Genomic DNA, 25678 nt, shown 5'->3' with positions numbered 1-25678 from the left:
TTCCAACATGTGAACATGACCTTACAGACAATGGTCCTTTGAACTTTCCATCACAATATCCTCCAATCAGGAGGTCTTCCAGGCTGGTTGCACCACGGGGCATAGTTACTTACCTGTCGCTTTTAAGCTTTTGACATGTCCTAGAGAGTTTTGATCGGTTGGGGTTGGTTTGAAGAGATCCCTGCCAATTAATAGAAGAGCACGGCTGACCAAGATAATCCCACACTAAGTTACTGTAAGTGTCCCGCTCAGCTGCTCTACGGCCTGCTAGTTCTAGCTATCTGTTGCGGTCTGATTTCTCAGACATGACCCAGACTGATCAAAACTTTTGAAACGTCTCTACAACAGGTCAAAAGTTTTTTTTAAACAAAGTGAATGTATGATGTAGTTACCTTTCAACTGCTTGCTGTCAGTAAATATATATGTTTTAAAATAAAAACCAAATTAATTTACTCTGTCATCTGTGTGTGAGGGGACTTGTTACTTTTTAAAGACAGTGAAAATAAATTCACACTTTTATTTACATAAATTTGTTTTTTTTTTAAAGATTTACAGGATAAGTGGAGGACATGACAATGCATGAAAGCAACACATAAAATATTCACAATTATAATTGGACATTTCAAAATTATACTCAGTGTTAATTTCAAAGAATTTAATCAGTAGAGATGAGCAAACTTACAGTAAATTCGATACGAATTTCTCGGCTCGCAGTTGGACTTTTCCTGCATAAATTAGTTCAGCTTTCCGGTGGGCTGGAAAAGGTGGATACAGTCCTAGGAGACTCTTTCCTAGGAATGTATCCACCTTTTCCAGCCCACCTAAAAGCTGAACTAATTTATGCAGGAAAAGTCATCAACTGCTGAGCCGAGAAGTTGGTGATGAATCGAATTTACTGTAAGTTCTCTCATCTCTAGTAATCAGTCCATATTACAGTCTAAAGCCTTATAAAACATTAGTATAAATTATACAAAGTTTAAAAACAGTCTATAATGACCCCTGGAAAACCTGTAAGACCTAAAAGCACAGAAAAGTACTTTTCACAATACAGCAGTCTCCCAGCAGGGCATTTTAATAGTAAAGGGCACAACTGTGCAAAATAAGAAGTTAACTCTGATCTTCCACAGTTGTGCACTTCACTACCAAGATGCGTTAATAGTAGCATAATACGGACATATTTATATTCGTATTATGGCCGCACATGCCGGCCCGACCATAGGTCTGATGACCCAACATGTAGCCCTTTTCACACAGTGAATTCACGAACGTTATTTTTATCATTGTCAGATGCACATTCCCCATTTACACAGATCGATGTGCGGCTGATAATGACTGCTAAGACTCCATAAAAGATCTGATCAGCCAACAAACTATAACAAACCTATTACACAGGCCAGTTATAGGGAACAAGCTTTCCTACGAATACTTATTCGCCCAATAACTGTGGTTATGTAAAACTTACCCCCTATTTACAGGACAGAGAATAAGCTGCAGGGGATCCGCTGTGGTCTCCAGAACTTTGCCAGATCTTACCTCAGATCTCTCCTCTGGCCACCAACTTCTGAGATGAACTGGTCTCGGTAGTGACGGCATGCTCCGTCAATCACCGGTTGAGGCATGACATCGCTACAGTTGGTAATTGGCAGAGCTGGCCGCCGCCACCACCAAGACCAGTTAGTCTCAGCAGGTGGGTCTGATTGACCCCTGAAATCAGACACTTATCCCATATCCAAACAGATAGGGGGAAAGTCGTACATAAGCAGAAAACCCAATTAAGTTGCAATACCACACACAACCTGTGGACTGCTATGGTGCAGTATTTGGAAGTAGGAAGCCATTTTATCCTGGGCAACTCTTCATTTATTTATAAATATTATGTATAACCTTGGCCCAAGACATACTTGAACAATAACTGATACACCGTTAGGTCTAGTGCATTCTATGAGGGGCAATGTATGACATGTCAAGTAGACATCCATGAGGTGCTATAATGTAAATACTATACTGTAACAGCAACTACAGGGAACACAAACTTTGACAAACAAATAAATACATTTTATGAGATTTTTTTGCATTTACAGTTTACCTCCAAACACATGCAGACTAATAATTCTATATTCTGAAGCCGTAATTGACGTGTTGGGGTTGTATTAGCTGTTTCATCCTTAACCTGTCAGCTGTATTCCTTGACTGGAGAAGAGCTGCATATAATCGACATACTTCATCCCTAGGAGTACCACTTAGAGCGGAGTTGGCAGCATATCATAGGATCACAAGCATAGGAGGACTGATATACTGGGCTGGACACAAAACTCACCATTACCTAAAGTTTTAATATGGTGGACTCAGGTACTTGAATAAAGTTTATTACTATAGGCACAGTGAGCTAGTTTAACCTAAATTGTTAAACTAAGCAAAAACCTCTCAGCTTAAGCCAATGCAGTAGCATGGAGAGGACCAAGTCCATTACAAAGCTTCAGAAGTCATATGCAAAGATGTGGCCACAAAAGACCTTTTGACAATTTTTTTTTTTTTTTTTAGAAAACTGCATTAAAAAGTTAGAAAAGCTGAGGAGTAATAAAATACAATTTGCTATTAACAGTCTATTTTTTTATATGCCACCATGCTGTTGACTTTATGGATTGTAGTAGTGAAGGAGCGGAGCCGGACTTCTTCAGAGTTGGAAACAAACTGAGGACCAGACTCTTCCCATTTCTCTGGCACTTGAGAATCTTTATCTGTGTAGATTAGTAAATCAAAGGCACCTGTATAGTTGGCGAATAAAACAATGTTCAGTAAGTACAGTCTCAAAACAATTGCAGAAAAGTGGCAGCAGGGGGCACCACACTGTAGTATCTCTACCTAGCAGTAATACAGTGTACACTCATACCTACCATTATCTAGGGACTATACTGAATGGGCGACCTTTGGGAGATTTATTGAGGACATCCCTCTACTGCCCATTATTCTAGCTGCGTTCAAAACATTTAGTCACGCCCCGCCCCCTCCCATAGACTTGTATTGAGGGGGCGGGGCGTGACGTCATGAGAGAGCGGGGATGACTTCACGAGCTCCTGGCGCCGGCTCCAGCGTACGGAACAGTTTGTTCCAAACGCTGAGCAGCGGAGTACCCCTTTAACTAAATATTTAGTGGCATGGCCTATTTAAAGTGGTTTCCCAGGAAAAGAAGGAACAGAGCCAAGCCTTCTAAAAACAGCACCATACCTATCCTCAGGTAGTCTGTAGTATTACAACTTTGCTCCAGTCACTTTAATAAAACTGCAATATGACACAACCTGAGGCCAGGTGTGGGGCAGTTTTTTCAAAGAAATAAATTCAGTTTTTCTAACCCTAGATAACCGTCAACCACATGATTGTTCATTTTTACTTTTTTTCCTCCTCATCTTCAATAGCCTTAACACTTTCACCTACAGGACCACACAAGTTTTTTTTTTTTTTTTTTTTGCGTCAGCAATTGTAATTTGTAATGACATTTTACCACAAAATTCTACAGTAAAAAATTACTTGTGGGGCAAATTTTGGGCACGTCTATGCAGTGCATTTTTCGGTAAAAAAATTAAACATTATCTTTATTCTGCAGGTCTATTTGATTACAATGACCTTTACTATAACAAAAAACATGTTATATATAACTTTTTGTAAGAAAATAAGTATGTTTAAAATTGTCCTTCCATTTTTCACATTTACGCCATTCATTGTGTGGTTTACCCCTTAAGGACCTAGGGCATACAGGTACGCCCTGGCTCCCTGGGACAACAGTTACCTGATCACCGGCGGCAAGCAGTAGGGACCGGCGCAAGGAAAGTGGATGCAGCAGTGTCAGATGCACCAGTGAAGATTGCCGTAAAGTGATCTTCACTGCTGCTTCTAGGCGTTTCAAATCTACAGCTCCAAGCAAGCCCATGCTTGGAGTTGTAGTTATGCAACATCTGGTGGGCCACAGTTTGGAGACCACTGTGCAGTGGTCTCCAAACTGAGCCCTTCTAGATGTTGCAAAACTACAACTCAGCATGCCCAGACAGTCCAGCCATGCTGGGAGTTGTAGTTCTGTAACATGTGGCCCTTCAGATGTTGCAGAAGTACAACTTCCAGAATGTCTGGACAGTCTCTCTTCATGCTTTAAATTGTAGTTTTGAAACATCTGGAGGGCTACAGTTTGGAGACTACAATACATGGGTGTCCGAACTGTAGCCCTCCAGATGTTGCAAAACTACAATTGAAAGCATGAAGAGAGACTGTCCAGGCATGCTGGGAGTTGAAGTTTTGCAACATCTGGAGGGCTACAGTTTGGACACTACTATAAAGTGGTTTTTAAAACTGTTCTCCAGTTGTTGCATAACTACAACTCCCAACATGCCTTTCGGCTGTCTGGGCATGCTGGGAGTTGTAGTTTTGCAACAACTGGAGGCACACTGGTTGCAAAACATTTTCTGTTAACTCAGTGTTTCGCAACCAGTGTTCCTCCAGCTGTTGCATAACTACAACCCCCAGCATGCACGGACAGCCAAAGGGCATGCTGGGAGTTGTAGTTTTGCAACAGCTGAAGGTCCCCCCCATGTGAATGTACAGGGTACATTCGCACGGGCGAGGGTTAACAGCCCATTTGAGATGCAGCAAATTTTCCGCAGCAGCTTTAACTCCCAGCGGGACACTCCCCGTAAACCCCCGCCCGTGAGAATGTACCATAAAAACAGTACGCGATACAAAATAAAATAGTAAGATACTACACATACCCCTACACAGTTAACCCCCACCCCCCCTACAAAAATGAAAAATGTATGGTATGGCGCCGTTTCCAAAACGGAGCCTCCAGCTATTGCAAAACAACAACTCCCAGTATTTCCGGGCAGCCATTGACTGTCCAGGCATGCTGGGAGTTTTGCAACAGCTGGAGTCACCCTATTTGTGAAACACTGTCGTAGGGTCCCTAATTTAGGCCTCAAATGCGCATGGTGCTCTCACTTCGGAGCCCTCTTGTATTTCAAGGCAAAGGTTTACGGCCACATATGGGGTATTTCCGTACTGGAGAAATTCCCTTACAAATTTTGGGGGACTTTCTCCTTTCACCCATTATGAAAAGGTAAAAGTTGGGGTCTACTCCAGCATGTTAGTGTAAAAAATTAAATTTTTTACATCATTATCATGCTGGTGTTCCCCCATACTTTTCATTTGCACAAGAGGTAAAAGGAAAAAAAGACCCCCAAAATTTGTAATGCAATTTCTCCAGTCAGGAGTGAGAGCGCCATGTACATTTGGAGGTGATTTTCACAGGGGTGGCTGATTGTTACAGTGGTTCTGACGAAAAAAGTGGGAGAAGGCACAGGGTGTACATATACATCCTGTGTTTTCTAGGGGTTAAATAACTTTTTCAATGTATTTATTCTGTATCATGATTGGGGTTTTACTCCATTTCAGAAAGACCATTTACTGTGTTTTAGTTACCTGCATGGTAATTATTGCAGCCTAGTGTATACTATATATGAATTATCCACCTCTTAAAGAAATGCATTTCGCTGTTCATTTTGTTATATAAATATAGGTTCTATCACTTAATTTCTTGTACTGCACTTGGCAAACATCATGTAAAAAAGGTGAACTACTATAACAGTAAGGCTGCTTTCACACTATGAAGTTCACCCGTTAATAAACGTATGTTATTATGTATTATTAACAGACGTTTAATAATGGGTGAATTAAGGGATGCTAAAAAACCTCTGTCATGTACTGGACGTTTTTACACCTCTGCCTACAGACTCCCACAGCCAGGACTACTACTACTTGTTTCCATGATCGGAGTAGTAAATCCCTAGCAGCGGGAGTCTGCAGACAGCTGGGGAGGCTACATTAGTGTTTGTACTACTACTCCCATCATTGAACAGTCTGTTCCATGATGGGGGTTGTAGTACAGGGGCTGAGGGATTCTCACTTCTGACACCCAATGCGATCAGAAATTATTAAGCAGGGGAGCGGGCGGCATGGTCCGCAACCCTGCGATGACTATGTATTTTTTACTTTCATTTTTTAATTCCCCGCTGGGATCCCTGAATGGCCAGTACTGAAGAGCCAATCAGGGATCCCCCTGGGGTTTTAAAAATGGACAATGTGAGGGGACATATGTATAATAAAAGTGTTTATTGGGGGGAGGGGCGCATAGAGCGCTATATATCTAGCCCCTGCATTAATAAAAATATGACCCCTGCCAGCCCATTTATAAGTATATATCTGTGACCCCGCCAGCGCGTTTATAAGTATATATCTATACCCCCCGCCAGCGCATACTGTGACCCCGCCAGCGCATATAAGTATATATCTAGCCCCTGCCAGCGCATTTAAGTATATATCTATACCCCCCGCCAGCGCATACTGTGACCCCGCCAGCGCATATAAGTATATATCTAGCCCCTGCCAGCGCATTTAAGTATATATCTATACCCCCCGCCAGCGCATACTGTGACCCCGCCAGCGCATTTGTCCTAATTTTCTATTGCAGCTATAAGTGACAACTAGAGATGAGCGAACTTACTGTAAATTCAATTCGTCACAAACTTCTCGGCTTGGCAGTTGATGACTTATCCTGCGTATATTAGTTCAGCTTTCAGGTGCTCCGGTGGGCTGGAAAAGGTGGATACATTCCTAGGAAACATTCTCCTAGGACTGTATCCACCTTTTCCAGCCCATGGGAGCACCTGAAAGCTGAACTAATTTATGCAGGAAAAGTCATCAACTGCCGAGCCGAGAAGTTTGTGACGAATCGAATTTACTGTAAGTTTGCTCATCTCTAGTGACAACCATACCAGAACATATTCAGCAGCGCCCCGCCAGATGATCCTGACAGATAGACAATTCATTCATAGCGCCGGCAGCTGTATATGTATATAGATGTGCTGGGGGGGCAGACATATGGCGTTATCTGCCCCCCACAGCGCTTCTATATACATATGCAGCTGCCGCGATATGAATGAATTGTATACCTGTCAGGATCATCGGCCGAGCGGCTGCTGGATGCTCTCCTGACATATATAACTCTGTACAAATGCGCTATACATGACAAGTATATGTCAGGAGAGCATCCAGCAGCCGTCCGGCCGATGATCCTGACAGGTATACAATTCATTCATATCGCGGCAGCTGCATATGTATATAGAAGCGCCAGCACATCTATATACATATACAGCTGCCGGCGCTATGAATGAATAGTCTGTCAGGATCATCTGGCGGGGCGCTGCTGAATATGTTCTGGTATGGTTGTCACTTATAGCTGCGCTGCAATAGAAAATTAGGACAAATGCGCTGGCGGGGGTATCAGGGAATTTAAAAATGAAAGTAAAAAATACATAGTCATCGCAGGGTTGCGGACCATGCCGCCCGCTCCCCTGCTTAATAACTTCTGATCGCATCGGATGTCAGAAGTGAGACCCGGTGCGATCAATGCCTCAGCCCATGTACTACAACCCCCATCATGGAACAGAGTCTGTTTCATGATGGGGGTAGTAGTACAAACACTAATGTAACCTCCCCAGCTGTCGGCAGACTCCCGCAGTGGGGAATTACTACTCCCAGCATGGAAACAAGTCTGTTCCATGATGGGAGTAGTAGTAGTCCCTCAGTACTGCAGGAGTCTACTGATGTCACCTCTTCTGAGCATGCTCAGTAAAAATAATGTCCGTTATAATAACGAGCATTAACGGGTGTATTTTCTAACGTATGTCGGCCATAGACTTCAATGTTAAAAATAACAGACGTTAATATACCCGTTTCTTGTGACGTGCGAAAAATTTGTGCATGTCACGTTATTTCTCCCGTCACAACTAACGTACATTAGTCATGACGGGCTATAACGTGTGACAAAGGGTAAACGAAAAAACCCATTGACTTTAATGGGGTTGTTTAACGTGTGTTAATAATTAGGTTTCAAACGTACGTGTATTAACGGGAGAACCTCATAGTGTGAAAGCAGCCTAAGTCATATTTGTTCCGAAACATTGCAGTCATTCTATTAGACTGCATTTACAATGCCGATACTTAATCCCAAAAAGAAAATCTGGGAAAACAAGCACTATACACAACTTACATGCAGTCTCCAGCAGTGGCAGAAAAGTAACCGTGGCTGTAATTTGTCGGATGACTGATCGGATTTCTTCCTGAATAACTTTTGGAGACTTTTCTCTGACAATACTGAAACAAATATGGACAAATATTAAGACGAAATGGACAGCTGAATTATAATGTATTCCAGCCTGATGCGTTTGTCACCTATCCACTGGATACACTCTGCCAATTGTCTGTTTATATCACTGCCATATATATTCCATATTTTATGGACTATCAGATTCATTTTTTTTTAGCAAAAAAATAAATAAAATCTAACAGCTCTCAACTGAAGATCTCCAAATCATCCACATTTATGTGAAACATTTTCTTTCTATTTTCTGTCACCTAAAACCTGGGTATGTCCTATAGTCCAAAAAATCTGGGTATATGGAATGTAATAATTGCCTGGATCCTGTTATCCCACCAGAAATGCAGAACTGGTACATACACTGGTATTTTCTGGCAACATGGGCAGAATAAGCTACAGTCATGGCCGTAAATGTTGGCACCCCTGACATTTTTCTAGAAAATGAAGTATTTCTCACAGAAAAGGATTGCAGTAACACATGTTTTGCTATACACATGTTTATTCCCTTTGATGAAAAATCTCAACGCAGGATAGTTCGGATGGTGGATAAGCAGCCCCAAACAAGTTCCAAAGATATTCAAACTGTCCTGCAGGCTCAGGGAACATCAGTGTCAGTGGAAACTGTCGACATTTAAATGAAATGAAACACTATGGCAGGAGACCCAGAGACCTCTGCTGTCACAGAGACATAAAAAGTAAAGACTCCATTTTGCTAAAATGAACTTGAGTAAGCCAAAATTCCATCTGGGAAAACATCTTGTGGACAGATGAGACCAAGATAGAGCTTTTTGGTAAAGCACATCATTCTACTGTTTCCGAAAACAGAATGAGGCCTACAAAGAAAAGAACACAGTACCTACAGTAAAATATGGTGAAGGTTCAATGATGTTTTGGGGTTGTTTTGCTGCCTCTGGCACTGGATGCCTTGAATGTGTGCAAGGCATCATGAAATCTGAGGATTACCAATGGATTTTGGGTCCCACTGTACAGCCCAGTGTCCGAAAGCTGGGTTTGCGTCCGAGATCAGGACAATGCAGGACAATGACCCCAAACACACATCAAAAAGCACCCAGAAATGGATGGCAACAAAGCGCTGGAGAGTTCTGAAGTGGTCAGCAACGAGTCCAGATCTAAATCCCATTGAAAACCTGTGGAGAGATCTTAAAATTGCTGTTGGGAAAAGGCGCCCTTCCAATAAGAGAGACCTGGAGCAATTTGCAAAGGAGACCAAGACAGAGCTTTTTGGTAAAGAACATCATTCTACTGTTTACCGAAAACAGAATGAGGCCTACAAAGAAAAGAGCAACATTCCGGCTGAAAGGTGTAAGAAGCGACTGATTTCAGTTATTTTTTCCCAAAGGGTGTGCAGCCAAATATTAAGTTAAGGGTGCCAATAAATTTGTCCAGCCCATTTATGGAGTTTGGTGTGACATTATGTCCAATTAGCTTTTTTTTCCTCCTTTTTTGGTTTAGTTCCAATACACACAAAGGGAATAAACGTGTGTATAGCAAAACATGTGTTACTGCAATCCTTTTCTGTGAGAAATACTTCATTTTCTAGAAAAATTTCAGGGGTGCGATCATTTACAAGCATGAGTGTACCTTTTGAGCCCTCTGAATTTCTCCACCGAAGCATTCCATGGCATAGCTCAGTTACCTGTCATCCTTCACAGTTTTATCACATTCTATATCAAACTGCCAACGCTCAAGAATTTCACTGTTGTCGATGCTTGAAATCACCACCACTAGTTTCTGGACCTGGCATTTGTACAGCCAATCTGTAAGGATAGAAATAAAACTCTTACTTTAATAGACGAAACAAATATACTTAGGCAGGTACTCTGCATATAGTACCATTCAGACATGTGTACAGCCATGATGGTACAGGAAGCCTTCTTATGCCCTAGAAATCTTGAAGCATTAAAGGGGTACTCCACTGCTCAGCGTTTGACGGCTGTCACGCCCCCTCCCATAGACTTGTATTGGGGGGGATGGGGGCGCATGTTGTCATGAGGGGGCAGGACTATGATGTCACGAGCTGCCGGCTCCAGCGTTCAGAACAGTTTGTTCCAAACGCTGAGCAGCGAAGTACCCCCTTTAAGGGGAATAAAGACATCAGGGTCAGAGCTCTGTACCCCTGTAGATAACTACAGCTCCTCAAGAAAATAATGGAATCACCACACTTGGATGGTCACCCAGATGCCTGTGTGTACATAGAGAGACATGTCACTCGTGAGCCACTATGCTTAGTTACCCAGCAGCTTTTAAAACTAAGATTTTTTTGGAAATGCCAAAGCATTTTAGAATAAATCATAGTTTGCTTTATTGCCACTGTCTATGTTTCCTGCTGCATGTGGTTCAGACAGCACAAGACAGACCGGTGTCCTTTAATATCGCCTGTAAAGAACATTCAGGAGCTCCAGTGTGTGATAAAATAGTAATGGAACGCGTACCTTTCAGCTGCTCCACCACTGTATCCAAGTAGTTCTTAAGATCTGGGTCTGTAGAGACTAGCAGGGTAAGGCCATACTTCTGTGCACGAGTAAAAGTCTCTGATGGATAAATCCCACGCTGATATAAAATACTATTGATGCCAAAATCTGACGACAAAGAATCACTGTTAAAATAAACACTATAAATATATACATAGCACCAACATAAGTGTTAATACACAGCCAGCAATCCCTTAGCTGCCACAGTCAATGTTGTGTTTGCAATCTCTGAGTAGTAAGAGAGGGGACTACCACAGTTAAGGCAGCCGCAACGTGGGCGATCCTATCATTCATTACAAGTGCCGCATATGCCATGATTAGTATTGATGACTGCATCTGAGGGGTTAATGGCAGACATCCAATACTACTACTGATAGGACCTACTGTGCATGAAGCGAGCACCACGTCGGTGCACGCGTCATGTACAGGACATAAATGTACGTCCTGGTGTGTCTAAATATGATTATTAGCTATATAGAGCAGTTTCCCCTTTCTTGCGTCACTGCGTGAGGCAAGGGAATTACATTTGAATGTCATCCACTCTGTCCACGCCCCTCTCTGAAAGCAGCCCCCACCCTTCTGAGAGAGAGACTAGGATTTCTGTCCTGAACTGATGAGTCACACTCTTTAGTGCTGAGCTGGAAGGTGTGTGTAGCTTCAGCCAATCACACACTGTACTTATCTCTGCTGCTAAGAGCAGGAGGGTGGGGGCTGCTCTCAGAGTGAGCAGAGCTGCAATGATTGCTGGGAGATGTAGGCAAGGGGAGAGGCAAGTGTTCTGGACCAATAAAATATTCGCTTACAGGTCACCTGTGTGGGTCCAAGTTAGGATGAGAGGTATAATTTGGCCAAATGAGAAGCTACATTAATAAATTCGCAGACAAGCTGATACAATATCAAAAATGTGCAGATCTATTTAAAATGGCTACCTACCTTTTATACACTAGATATACGTCATAGATTATATTGTTTTAAAATACATATACAGAATTTTCTAACATGATCACAAAAATACATCCCCCAGCCCTCATAATCATTGGAGACCGTCCCAGATTAAAAAGAAACTAATTGTCTCCTCTCTCAAGGTTGGTCTTCCTCCCCTCCCACATACAACCATCTCATGGTCTTGCTCATAGAATCCTTGTTTTTCGGGTATTTAATCATCATTATAGAGATATATATAACACACACACTTCCCTGGAGTGCCACTTCGATAGCTTACATCACCCCATTTTCTAAGAAAAAAAATAAAAATCTCCTGGCCACGTATAGTGTAGTCCGCACCAGTGCTATGGAGTCTGAGTCGGACGAAATTTTGGGCACCTGGAGTCGGCAAACAATGCACCGACAGACTAAATTTAGATTGGAATAAAAAAAATAAATAAAGTTTAAATGTCCCAATTCACTAAAAGTTATAATTGATGACTAAGAATAAAGACCAATGCATGCAGTGCCTCACGTAACTGCAAAATGAACACGTTAAGTGACCGTGAAGAAGCATGCTTTTCATGTGCTTCATTATATGGCACGCAACGCACAATTAGGAGTGGCTATACTTATATTTTCCATAGTGTTGTGTTCTGCTGTTACAGGGAACCCATGGGTAACCTAGCCTCTCACTGATAAGGGATTAAGTAAATGTTTTGGAAAAACTGCTGCCATTCAGCTAAGGCTATAAAAACTTGTAAACTCCGATTGTTAGCTTAAACGTTAAAACATGACTATGGGATTCTACTAGGGAAATCATGTTTTATAATAAATGCCCCTTCCTGGATCCGCCCACTGCCCTATCTTAAGCAGCAGATCAGCACACAAAAAGAAGAAGGCAGCAGCTTCTGCCCAACTACCTCTCTCTGCTAGAAGAGCTTAGAAGAACTTTGTGGAATAGCTTCTTGGATTCAACTGTAAGTGTTTATAAATACATTCACATATTAATACAGAGGAGTCGGAACATTTATCTACCGACTCCACAGCCCTGGTCCGCACACACTCCTAGCCCGGTATAGTGTAGTCCGCACACTCTCCGGCGTTGTTGTGTTGCTTTATTGTGCAGCGCAGCCACAGGGAGGGGAACACTGGAAGTATGTGTATTCCCTTAAGGACCGAGAGGGGGTTTGTCTTGAGGTTTTTTTTTTTTTTTTTCCCTTCCTATGATTAAAATTGTCCTCTTCTGACCTCTCTCTCTCTCTCTCATTTTTCCATATACCGGGCTGTATGAGGCACATTTTTTTCCCGCTGTGATCTGTAGTTTTTATCGGTACCATTAATGTTTTAACTTTTTTGGTCACTTTTTAATACATTAATTTTTTTCTGGTATATGAAGTGACCAAAAATCATGTATGGTTATGTATATTTTTGTTTACATTAATTTATTTCAAAATGGGGAAAAAGGGGGGTGATTCAAACTTATTAGGGGAGGGGCTTATTAACATTTCATACCTTTTTTTTTTTTTTTACTTTTTTTCTCTCACAATTTTATTAGTCCCCATAGGGCAGTGTTTTCCAAACAGTGTGTCTCCAGTTGTTGCATAACTACATCTTCCAGCATGCCAGGACAGCCAAAGGGCGCCGATCGGACGAGGCGGAGGCAGGTAGGGAACCTCTGCCCACCCTCTCAGCTGATTGGGACCTGCGGGTTTTAAGATGGGTGTCTCGATCAGCTCCACTGAGCTACTGGCACTTTGGCATTTTTGAATGCCGCAATCAACTTAGATCATGGTGTCTAAAGGGTTAATGCCAGACACCACCCGGATTGGTGATGTCTGGCATTAGCCAGTATGAAGCGAGCTCAGCTCCTGAGCTTGCTTCATTCCATAGCAGATCTGCAGGGCTGCGCTGTTTATTTATGGTTAAAGGAGATGTCCGGTGCTCACTATTCTTATTTTACCCGTTCCGGGCTGAAAAATTAATGAAAACAAAAATTTCTCTTACCTGTCTAGGCTCCCCCAGCGCTCCGGTACAGGTGTTCGGTCCCCGGGCTGTATTCTTCTTACTTCCCGTTAGCCCGGCACGTCACACGGAGCTTCAACCTATCACCGGCCGCAGCGATGTCCCACCTCGGCCAGTGATAGGCTGAAGCTCTGTGTGACGTGTCGGGCTAACAGGAAGTAAGAAGAATACAGCCCGGGGACCGAACACCTGTACCGGAGAAACGGGGGAGCATAGGCAGGCAAGAGAAAGCTTATTTTCTTTTTTCTTTGCAGCCCGGAACGGATACAATAAGAAAAGGGAGCACCGGACATGTCCTTTAACCTCCTCACCTGATGTACGGCGCCAATGATGGTAGGAGAGCGCAGTGAGGTGCTTCTGCTGTGCCAATCCTCGCCACCACCAAAGGAGCCCATGCCGCTGCCACGAGCCCCTGCTGCCGTCACCAGAGCTCCTGCCATCAAGCCGCCGTCACCGAAACCGCAGTGGCCGGGGAACAGGTAAATAATCACACTTTTTTGCAATATATCGTGCAGGCCTAGTAGCCCGGGTCTGGGTCAGGCCGCCCGGGAAATCTCCATGTCTCCGCAGTTCTGCTCAAGTTTCCCGCGCCCGCCTGGAAATCACATGCCAGCTGGGAGTTATAGTCCCCTCCCAGCTCCTCACCATCAGTTCAGTGCGGCTCAGACTACACTTCCCAGAAATGCTGTGCGGCTGGACGTTTCTCTACGACATCACTAGAGATGAGCGAACTTACAGTAAATTCGATTCGTCACGAACTTCTCGGCTCAGCAGTTGATGACTTTTCCTGCATAAATTAGTTCAGCTTTCCGGTGGGCTGGAAAAGGTGGATACAGTCCTAGGAGACTCTTTCCTAGGACTGTATCGACCTTTTCCAGCCCACCGGAAAGCTGAACTAATTTATGCAGGAAAAGTCAGCAACCGACGAGCCGAGAAGTTTGTGACGAATCGAATTTACTATAAGTTCGCTCATCTCTAGTCATCACGCACTGGAGTTGGCTGCTATGGAAACGGTATTGCAGTATGTGAAAAATTCATGTATACCGGTTCATAACAGATACCGATGTGTTTTTTCTTAAAGGAGTACTCTGGTGCAGAGTTTCCTGCTCAGTCCTGCAAAAAAATGAAAATAAACCATCTCTCACCTTCCTGGGTTCCCGCGGAGCGCCACTACAGCTGATCGGTTCTCCGGTCCATCCTCTTCATAATTCCGGGTGTAACGAAGCGTCACACAGCGCTCAGCCTATCGTCGGCCGAGGCAGAACATCGCGGTAGCCGGCGATAGGCTGAGCGCCATGTGACGCTTCGTTACACCTTGAATTATGAAGAGGATGGACCGGAGAACCGATCAGCTGTAGTGGCGCTCCGCGGGAACCCAGGAAGGTGAGAGATGGTTTATTTTCATTTTTTTTGCAGCCCGGGCAGGACGGAGCAGGAATACTCTGCACCAGAGTACTAATTAAAGAAAAAACACATCGGTATCCGTTATGAACCGGTATACCGCCCAGCACTAAACTACAGATCATTAAAAAAAAAAAATGAGAAAAGAAAAGTTATAGGTGTCCGAAAATGGCAATTAAAAAAATAACTACCTACCCAAATTTGCATAGTTTTAATTAGAGACTTTTTTTTTATATAAACACCTTATCCTGCCACATACGCACAAAATAGTAAAACGTCAGATGTATTCACGAGGTGCTGCCATCTGCAGTGATCGTCCATAGCAGTGGTCTTCAACCTGCGGACCTCCAGATGTTGCTCCCAGCATTTGGCTGTGCGGGCACACATGGAGTTGTAGTTTTGCAACACCTGGAGGTCCGCAGGTTGGAGACCACTGGTCCATAGTATTAATACACAGCCATATTGGGGGAGATCAAAACCTGTCCAGAGGAAAAGGGGCTGAGTTGCCCATGGCAACCAATCAGATCACTTCTTACAATGAAAGAAGCGATCTGATTGGTTGCTATGGGCCCTCAGCCCCTTTTCCTCTGGACAGGTTTTGATAAATCTCCCTCATAGCGATTAATATTATAGCACTCCATCCTTAGAGCAGCAGAACATCCCCTTAGGAGTTAACGTCTAATAAGAGAAGGCTGAAGCTGTGAGGTATATAGCTGCTGGACGCTGCCAGACACCGCTGCAGATGTACGGGCTGCTGCCTGTGAAGCCGTGTCCCCGGATACTCACAGAAGAATTCGGACACGATCTCGGCGCTGCCCTTCAGCGTAATCCCCTCTCTTGTCAACTGCGCCGCCATTTCCAGCACTACCGTAAAGCGTCCTGAGCTGGATTCAAGAAATCGCGCCTTCCACTTCTACCGGCGACGTCACCACGCTGCGTACGGCAAAAGCTGCCCTGCCATTGGCTCGCAAACTCAGACGGGATGACGTCATGCGTAAGGATACACTTCGGGGGACATGTTTAGAAAGGGCAGATGCAATTTGTTTTTAGTAGTGGGGACTCGGGATAACGTTCCGTGGTGTGTACTCGTGTAGTCCTGTGATGGAAAGGAACCGAATGTTATATAAAAGAGCATTTCATCCGTCTATTTGGCACTTATTATTTTTGGACAGGACTAACTAGCGGCCACTGTCCACATTACATACACAGAACATCATCACTATCATATTTTTAAATTGTTTAATAAATAAATAATATATATATATATATATATATATATATATATATATATACACACACACACTTTATACATTTTGTTCCTTTTTTTTAAAGGAAATTTACAGTTGTCAGGTGCTGACATCTAGTGGCCAAACTGACATAGTGTTTTTACATCGATCTCATTGGTAGAGAGGCTAGGACAGAGGCTAGGACAGTGGTCTTCAAACTATAAACCCCCTGCTTTTGCAAAACTACAACTCCCAGCATGCCCACACAGACAACGGCTGTCCAGGCATGCTGGGAGTTGTAGTTTTGCAACAGCTGGATGGTTACAGTTTGGAGACCACTACACTAGTAGTGACAATTTAGTTTTTAGTTGCAACCTGGTTACATGCGCCTTTGCCAGCATTGATGTGACTGCCCATAACAGCAGATCTCAGACCAATTGCCCAAATATTTTGGTTACGTGACTGAGGTGCGACTTTCCATTGCCCAACACGTTGGCATGTCACCCTGTCCAGCCCCCTGATATTGTATGCAGAAAGCTTAGCTATAAAATAACAAATGGAGTCATTACTTTGCGGCTTCTGTGCCAATATTTTCTGGGCCTCGCTCTAGTCTTAGGCTGTATTCACACCACGTTTTTGCAATACAGTTCCGTATCAGCTTTTTGATGATGAACGGATTCCTCAAAACCGGACTAAACTGTATCAAAACGTATGTACAATTTTTAATCCGCATACGGTTGAAAACCTTATATGGTTTGAAAAATGATGTCCGGTTGCATCCGTTTTTTAAGAAAAAAAATCTTAAACATTTTAAACTTTTCATACCATTATGAATAAAGTTCCACTTGTTTGATTGAAATTCCAAGAAAAAAAAACTGTTCAAAGTCAAAAACCATATGGTGCAAACCGGATGGAACCGTACGCACATACAGTTGATCCATTGACTCCCATGTAAAAAAAAAAAAAGAACGTATACAGTTTAATACTGTTTTTTACCCAGACAAAAAACTGTCGTAGGCTACGGTTTTGGGTACGAGAAAAAAACCTGAAAAAAACCGTACAAGACGGAAAACGGATGCATCGTTTGTCCTACGGTTTTCAATGGAGAGTCAATGCAGTCAGTTTTCAATATGGTTCTGTATGGTTTTCGCATTGAAAACGTGTACGGTAACTGTATTGCAAAAAGTGGTGTGAACCCAGCTTTAGGGTGCGTTCACATGCTCTTTGTTTTTGCGGGTTTTCCGCTTCGTATTTGAAAGGGGGCGGGCTCTTCTCGGCTGTCCGCAGCAGATTTTCCACAGAGGAATTTACGCTGCAGTAAATCCGCTGCAAGCCCCATTGAAGTCAGTAGGGACTGTGTCGGATTTTCCGCAGCGTAAATTTCACAGCGGAAAATCTGCTACGGACAGCCGAGAAGAGCCCGTCCACTTTCAAATACGCAGTGGAAAACCCACAAGAACAAATAGCGTGTGAACGCACCCTTAACGGGGTATTTGCTGATTTTTTTTTTTTATTTGACTATGCTACAGGGGCTGTAAAATTAGTATAGTTCATAATATAGTGTCTGTACCTGTGTGTGACGGTTTTCTCACAATTCTTCTGTGATTATCGCCCCAATGTTTCTTTTTAACAGCATACAAAATGACTCGTGTCTCTGTATTTTCCAGGTTGCAGTGCGTCGAGACCTGATGATCAGAGGGAGTCTGTCCTGCTTCAATGGGTGGAGTGACTGCTGGGTGGGCGAGAGATCATTCTGCAAAAGCTGTAGGCCCCCTGGTTAGAAAACACTGGTTTATTGCTTTGAAGGGAGCACAGGTGTGTTTCAATGGGTGGGGTAGCTGACGTGTGGGAGGGAGGAAAGTGACCTCATACTTACAAACTATGGAACAATGGGATGTGTAGTTTAGAGAACGATATTCAACAGGAAATACTCAGTTCTGGCAGGTACGTACTACTAAAATCACCTTATGGTGAATAACCCATTTAACTTGGCCCCATCAGTGATGTCAGTATCGTACATAGAAGAAAAGGGGTCCCCATACAAAGATTTAAATAGATCTCCTATTCTGGCATCTGAGTTTGCCCCAGGACAGAAATTTCAGTTGCTTATTCCCTCTTGTTTTTCATGACCCTAAGGTCAATACTGCCATTTGTTTATTTTATGACAATGCACCACCCCGGCAGCAAATGGAATGGGTTCAATGGCAGGCCCATTTTCTCCAGGGGCCTCACCAGTCACATGGTCTGTCTTTACGGTTCGTACCCCCTTGAATGATGAGGGTACTGGAAGCATAACAAAAAGAAAAAAAATCTGCTGTTTAATGCCAAAAATCTGTTGTTTAACCCTTTTAAGGATGCTGTATGTTCTTACCTAAAAGGGGTACTCCAGTGGAAATTTTTTAATTAAATCAACTGGTGTCAGAAAGTTAAATAGATTAGTAAATTACTTCTATTAAAAAATCTTTACTCTTCCAGTACATTTTAGCAACTGTATGCTACAGAGGAAATTCTTTACTTTTTGAATTTCTTTTTTGTCTTGTCCACAGTGCTCTCAGGGGTCACTGGATGGAGTCTGCCAGACAGGGCAGCTAGGATACAGAGGTGCAACTCCTGTACTGGGCCACCACACCAGAAAGTAGTGGTCATGAGTTTAACCCCTTGATGACCAAGCCAATTTTGGCCTTAAGACCAGAGACCAGGACAATTTTTGTTTTTGCACTTTTGTCCCCCCCCCCCTTCCAAAAACCATAATGCTTAGTCAATTGTTAGCAGTGGAGACATTTTTGCAGGGCCCCAGAAGAAAACTTTGTGGGGTAAAACCTTGCAGGGACAACCCAAACTAAGCCCCCTCCCATAGACTTGCATTGAGGGGGTGGGGCGTTTCATCACAAGGGGGCGGAATCATCACATCACGATACTCCAGCCCCGTGGTCGTGAGTCTTCAGACACGGAGCTATCGTCACTTCATGCAGCTGAGACAGGTGGGTGCTGCATGAGAGATCCCCCCGCGTAGTGGGCCCCCAGCGATCAGACATCTTATTCCCTATCCTTCGGATAAGAGATAAGATGTCTTAGGGCTGGAGTACCCCTTTAATACTTCATTTGCATATTGCAAACGGATTGGCGGTAAGGAAAGCATGCTTTACTCAGGACCACACTAGCCACTTGTATATTCAGGTTAATTGGGTTGATTCATCTCTGTTTCCCTTTAAGACACAAGTATAAGCAACAGATATAGGACAGTGAGCTGGTGGGTTATCTGAGAAAGATTGGTAATGCTTTTGCCCATCTCCAGTTCCAGAAGGGTTAATAGGTTAGGGGTTTCCCACCAGATTGAGCTGCTCCTTCTGCAGGTCAACAGGTTTTCATCTTGATAGACTTCCCAAACCTAGCTTGGCAGGATTTAGGAATTTGGATGCATTAGATATATAGCTATTTTTGCTGTATAGTTAATATATAAAAATTACAGTCATCAGGGAGCAGCATCACTAGCAAAGTTTTGGGTCTGAATAAAAACAGTACAGCAGCAGAAAAATCGACTAAGGAAGGTGATGTTCCATGTGTAATCGGTAAATTAGGGTTTTCCATTATAAAAGATTTCACTGTAGACGACATAGAGATGGTCCAAATGTTAGAGGAATTGAGTAATGGTGAAAAGTATCCCACAAGTAATTTCGAGGACCCTGAAGAGGTCGTCACAGTGAAGCCTTTTACAAAAGGAAACAAATCAAAATTTAACCCTCCAATCATACCTGGTAGCGTGATCGCCATTTTCTATAAAGCTATCCTTAGAGACGCAAAGGCACTCATTTACCTGCAAGTGGAACCTAACTTACCCAAAAAGGAGCTGGATGCTCTGAGGGATTTAGCAAGAAATGAAAAAATAGTGGTCACAAAAGCCGATAAGGGAGGTGCTGTTGTAGTCTGGTATAGAGAAGATTATGAGACCAAAGCCGCTCTACAACTAGGGAACATTGTGGTGTATGAAGAGTTAAAATGTGACCCAACAAATAAAATAAAAGATAAATTGAGAACACTTTTAAAAAAGCAAACAGAAAAAGGGGTACTATCAGAAACCACATCAAACAAACTATTCCCAGAATATCCAAAACGGCCAGATTGGTACATCTTACCAAAAGTGCACAAGTCACTGAGCCATCCCCCAGGTCACCCTATAGTGGCAGGGATTGGCTCTATCCAGTTATTTAGACTGGCTGTTATCCCCCATGTTGATTCAAATGCCAACATATTTAGGACACTGGAGATCTTATTGAGATTTTGGAGGATTTTTATTGGCAGACAGGATACCATCTCGCCTCTATAGATGTGGAGAGCCTGTACACCCGCATCCCCCACGATGCGGACGTGCAGGCGATCCGAGAGGTGTTATATTGTCAAGTAAAATCATCAGAGTTCATAGACTTCATAGAGGAAACCTTGAGGTTAATTTTGGGAAAATAATGCTTTCCAATATGAGGGCACCTGGTACAGACAGATGCAGGGTACGGCAATGGGGACTCCGGTCTCCTGCACTTTTGCCAACCTGTTTCTTTCTGTACTAGAAAAAGAGATTATTCTAACCACACATAATCCATACATAAATAAAATTAAATTATTCAAACGCTTTGTTGACGATATCCTAGTCGTATGGGATGGTACAGAGGACTCATTTCAGGATTTCATTAGATATTTCAATAATACTACCCAAGTCAATATGACTTTTACTTATCAATATGGTAGGCTCACATTAGAATTTTTGGATATTGAGATATCAATCAAAAATAATGAAATTGTTACAAAATGCTTCAGGAAGGGAATAGCTAAAAATGCCTTGCTACACTATTCAAGCTCCCATCCTAAAAAGATGAAGGATAGCATCCCTTACAGTAAATTCATTAGACTGAAGTGTATCAATTCCAGACATGACAAATTTTTACAGCAGTCTGAAGATTTGAGTAGAAGACTCTATGCTAGAGGATATCCCACAGACATTGTAAAAAAAAGCATTCACCAGAGCTGATCAAAAATCAAGAAGGGAGTTAATGTCTAAAAATAAAAATGATGACAGAAAGGAAAAATTAGTTTTTTCGTTTTGTAATTCACCTATGAATAACACCCTCTCTAATATTGTACATCGAAACTGGTATATTTTAGAGCAAGATCAGGACATTAAGAAGATAGCACATAATCGACCAATCATCACATTTAAAAGATATAAAACTCTAGGCGATTACATAAAAAATACAGCAAATAAAAAGAAAAAACAGACTGACTGGCTTACAGATAGGAGACCTCAGGGTAATTTCAAATGTGGCCACTGTTCGATGTTTGAAAACAATCTTAATAAGTGCACGTTCAGACTAGGTCCTAAAACAATAGAGGTTAAACAACTGATTACGTGTAAAACTACATTTGTAGTATATTGCCTACTCTGTCCCTGCGGACACTTTTAAGAGGAGGCTATTCGAAAGAATAAGAGAACATGCAAGGTCCATTATGACAGGAAAAGGCGTAACCAGACTTATAACACACATAAGAGAGGTCCATGGAGGAGAATTTAAATGTATTAAATTTGCTGGGTTAGAGAAAATCGAAATAAATGAGAATGGAGGCGATAGACACAGGACACTGCTCCAAAGGGAAGCCCGCTGGATAACGGAGCTCGATGCAGTAGGTGCATTAGGTTTGAATGAGAGAAACGAGTTCTCAGCCTTTCTTTAAAAGTTTTAGGTTCGGTCCTCTATTGTTTTTATGTACTATATATGTTTTTATATGTAACTATTTTAAACACTTATATACATTTGGTCTATATAAAGAGGCAGTACCTGCAAACATAATGTAAATTCCAGGCCTGAAGAAACGCCCTGTGGGCGTGAAACGGCGCCATCGCTTCGGACAGGGCTTTGTAACACCTCCTGCCCTGCCATCAACACTGACCCGTATGTAGCCATTGTATTCATCCTTCAATAAAATTCACAGCATCAGACCGGGGAGTGATCCGCATCTTTCCTTATCTTCTACGGATATTTTTGTCACTTTACCTGTCCTAGCATGAGCACCGCCAGCGTATTAGCTGTTTAAAACTAAACGCTCAGCCCTCTGACAGCAGTGAACTTTGTGTTTTATATCCCAAGGCAGTGCCAGGTTTCTTGCTTGATTTCTGATCACTAGCAAAGTGTTTGCCCTATTGGTAGTCCTGCCTCCTCTTCAGATGGGCTTCTTTGTGCAGCCAGACAAGGAAGTGAATAATGGTGGGAGGGGAAAGTCTATTACTTTTTTAGGGAGACACAGTAGCTGACACTATACTTGGCACTGTGAATTGGGAATTTCAAATTCTTGCTGCTTCCTTGTTCACAGACACTAACTTAAATTGACCTATGGATGATGTATATTTGGATACATACATCTGATGGCTGATACTCGAGCTGTTAGGTGCTGCCCCTGTCAGTGGCCAGTGGTAGTTCACCCGCTTTCTCTTATTTCGAGTGAGGCTCCTGTGCCACCGCCACAGTGTGTGCACCCTCCAAGAAGATCTGGGGCAGGAAGTCCACATCTCTAGGCGGTCGGGCAGAGCTCCCTGCACTTCCACCACTGACCAGGTGGGTGCTGAACGTTCTGCCATGATTGTGTGGAGGGCGACTTTACACTTGGCCTGGCTTCCTTTCCTTGTCCTGCAGCTTCCCACATGTAACAACTCTTCTTAGCCAGCCCTGGGCCCCTGCTGCTTCCGCTGTCACTGCTGGCACCCTCCCTCTTGCTGCACCCCCTTTCACTGTCCTTTTTGTGGAACCTCCTGTCACTGATGTTGCCCTACCTCCTGCTGCACCTCCTTTGACTGCTGTCTCCCTCCCTCCTGCTTTACCTCATTTCACCTTCCCTCCTGCTCCACCTTCTGTCACCCTCCTTCCTGCTGCACCTCCTTTCACTGCTGTCACCCTCCACCTTGCTGTATCTCCTTTCACCTTCCGCCCTGCTGCACCTCCTGTCATCCTCCCTCCCTCCTGCTCCACCTCAGCCGGAGGCAGGTAGGGAACCTCCACCCGTCCTCTCAGCTAATTGGGACCCTGCGGGTTTTAAGACGGGTGTCTTGATCAGCTCCACTGAGCTACAGGCACTTTGGACATTTTGGCATTTTTGGACGCCACAATCAACATAGATCATGGCATCTAAAGGGTTAATGCCGGACATCACCCGGATCGGTGATGTCCGGCATTAGCCAGTATGAAGTGAGCTCGGTTCCTGAGCTTGCTTCATTCCATATCTGCGCTGTTTATTTATGGCGGCCAGCTGTGGTGGGGTTAACCTCCTCACTTGATGTACGCTGCCATTGAAGGTAGGAGAGCGCAGTGAGGTGCTTCTGCTGCGCCAATCCTCGCCACCAACACAGGAGCCTGCTGTACCTCTTGTAACTGCTGTCTTCCTCCCCCCTGCTGCACCTCCTATCACTGCTCTTACCCTCCCTCTAAAAAAGTGGGAAAAGAGTAAAAAAAAATATTTCTTTAAACATAACTACCCCCAATAAAAAAATTAATGTCTATTAACGGCTTAAACGCAAAATAATTCCAAACGCCAAAATTCAGATACAGTCGTATGCTAAAGGTTAGGCACTCCTGACAATTTCCATGATTTTCATTTATAAATAGAAGAAGCCTTTTTTACGCTACATGCTTGGAAGACTTTGAAAGAAGACGCTGTTTACTGATGAAACGAAGTTAGAGTTATTTGGTCATAACAAGGGGTGTTATGCATGGCGTCAAAAGAACACTTCGTTCCAGGACAAACACTTGCCACCCACAGTAAAATCTGGTGGAGATTCCATTATGACGTGCAGCTGTGTGGCCAGTGCCGGTACCGGGAGTCTGGGTAAAGTTGAGGGTCGCATGGATTCCACTCAATATCAGCAGATATTGAAAGACAACGACCCAAAACACTGCTCAAAATCTACTCTGGTTGGGGTGCCCCAATTTATGCATCTGTCTACTTTCACTTTGATGCAGAGTGCACATTTACTGTTCATCCAATAATCCTCATTTTACTACTGAAATATTACTGTGTCTTTCAGATATTTGATAGCTCAACATTAAATTTCTGATCCAAACACCCAAATATTTATACATGAAAATCATGAAAATTATCAGGGGTGCCTAAACTTTTTCATATCACTGTAGTTTTTACATTTGAAAAATCATCCAATTTCCTTTAAAATAAACTGTTCTTCGGCATGAGCCTTCCACTCTAGGCGCTGGCATCTATTATTGTGACTAAGGGATCTTCCCTTCTCCAAGGAACCCGCTGCATTGAATCACGTAGCATCTTCCTGGGCAGAAAAACACACTGACCTTCATAGAATTTATATCTAGAGCAGCCACATGGTCTTCTCCTTTTCTCTATTATTATTTGGATCTATATTCTTATTATGATTTGCTCTTTGGCTATAACGTTTTATAGGCAAGTAAAAAGAAAAAATAGTTTTGTGTATGATCTATGTTGCCATGTATCTTATACTGGTGAGAAGAAGCTGCTTCTTGTGTCATAATGCTTACTGTTTGGTCTGCACAACAGCAGAAGAAAATCTGGGCAATAGAACTGACCTTTTGAGCATGTGTGTTCACCGGGGCAGAATGACAACACGCATGGCCCTTGGGCCAAATAAAGCAGGGGTCCCCTGTGAGACTCCACACCTGGGTTCCCTACGTGAGGTGACGGATACCTGTGGTGTAATAGCCATATGAAATGACTTCTACTCAAATATATCAACTTAGGTCAGGTTAGTGCATGCTATAGTTTTTACCATGTGAAACAGCTCCCAGACCTGAGTAATGGTAAGGATATACTGGGAGATGTTGTTTCACCCACCAGTACTACAGACCGTACACTTAACAACAGTACTGATGAGACACAGACACAATACACAATGACAGTGACATTCTTTTCCTCTTGATTTATTCTAGTCCATGATAACTTGTTTCTTTCCTTTGTAGTGTTTGATGCTCAGACATTTTTAATGCTTTGCCTCTGCGGCAGATCTTCATCCTCTATATATAAACTAGCTCCGACTGTTTTAGCTCACAGTGTTGAGCTAAAACAGCTAAAAGAAAGCTAATTTTAGCTGTTGAGCTAAAAGAAAAGATCCATTCACTGCAACACTGAATATTATACTGCCATACACTGCACCCCTAAACATAATACTGCCACATACTGCACCACTAATTACAATTCTGGCAGACACTATGCCTCTGAATATAACCCTGTCACGCAATGTGCCCCTGAATATCACCCTGCCTTACACTGTTCCCCCTGAACATAACCCTTTCACACACTGTTTCCCAAATATACTACCATACACTTTCCCACTTCAGACTCCTGCTCACCCCCCACCCCCTGCCCCCGATTTCCTCTGTCCTCTTTTA

At 43.0% G+C, this 25678-nt stretch overlaps 1 protein-coding gene and 1 long non-coding RNA gene across 2 annotated transcripts; one reads left to right on the top strand and one right to left on the bottom strand.

Moving 5' to 3' along the window:
* Nucleotides 1–821: 821 nt before the first annotated feature.
* Nucleotides 822–16010, bottom strand: MAD2L1 (mitotic arrest deficient 2 like 1). The gene is made up of 5 exons (XM_056551764.1): nucleotides 15829–16010; nucleotides 10654–10800; nucleotides 9858–9978; nucleotides 8093–8196; nucleotides 822–2765 (listed from the first exon to the last, which is right to left on the bottom strand). Exons 1-5 carry the CDS (start codon nucleotides 15896–15898, stop codon nucleotides 2596–2598), a joined length of 612 nt encoding a protein of 203 aa, XP_056407739.1. The 5' UTR covers nucleotides 15899–16010; the 3' UTR covers nucleotides 822–2595.
* On the top strand, nucleotides 15908–22954 carry LOC130303250 (uncharacterized). The gene is made up of 3 exons (XR_008853352.1): nucleotides 15908–16036; nucleotides 17936–18083; nucleotides 22755–22954. It is a non-coding gene; the product is annotated as an uncharacterized LOC130303250 (long non-coding RNA).
* Nucleotides 22955–25678: the final 2724 nt, after the last annotated feature.

This window comes from Hyla sarda, chromosome 1 (genome assembly GCF_029499605.1).
Source record: "Hyla sarda isolate aHylSar1 chromosome 1, aHylSar1.hap1, whole genome shotgun sequence".
NCBI lineage: Eukaryota > Metazoa > Chordata > Amphibia > Anura > Hylidae > Hyla > Hyla sarda.
Note: the sequence above shows the minus strand (reverse complement) of the source record. Positions and strands in the feature narration are given on the sequence as shown.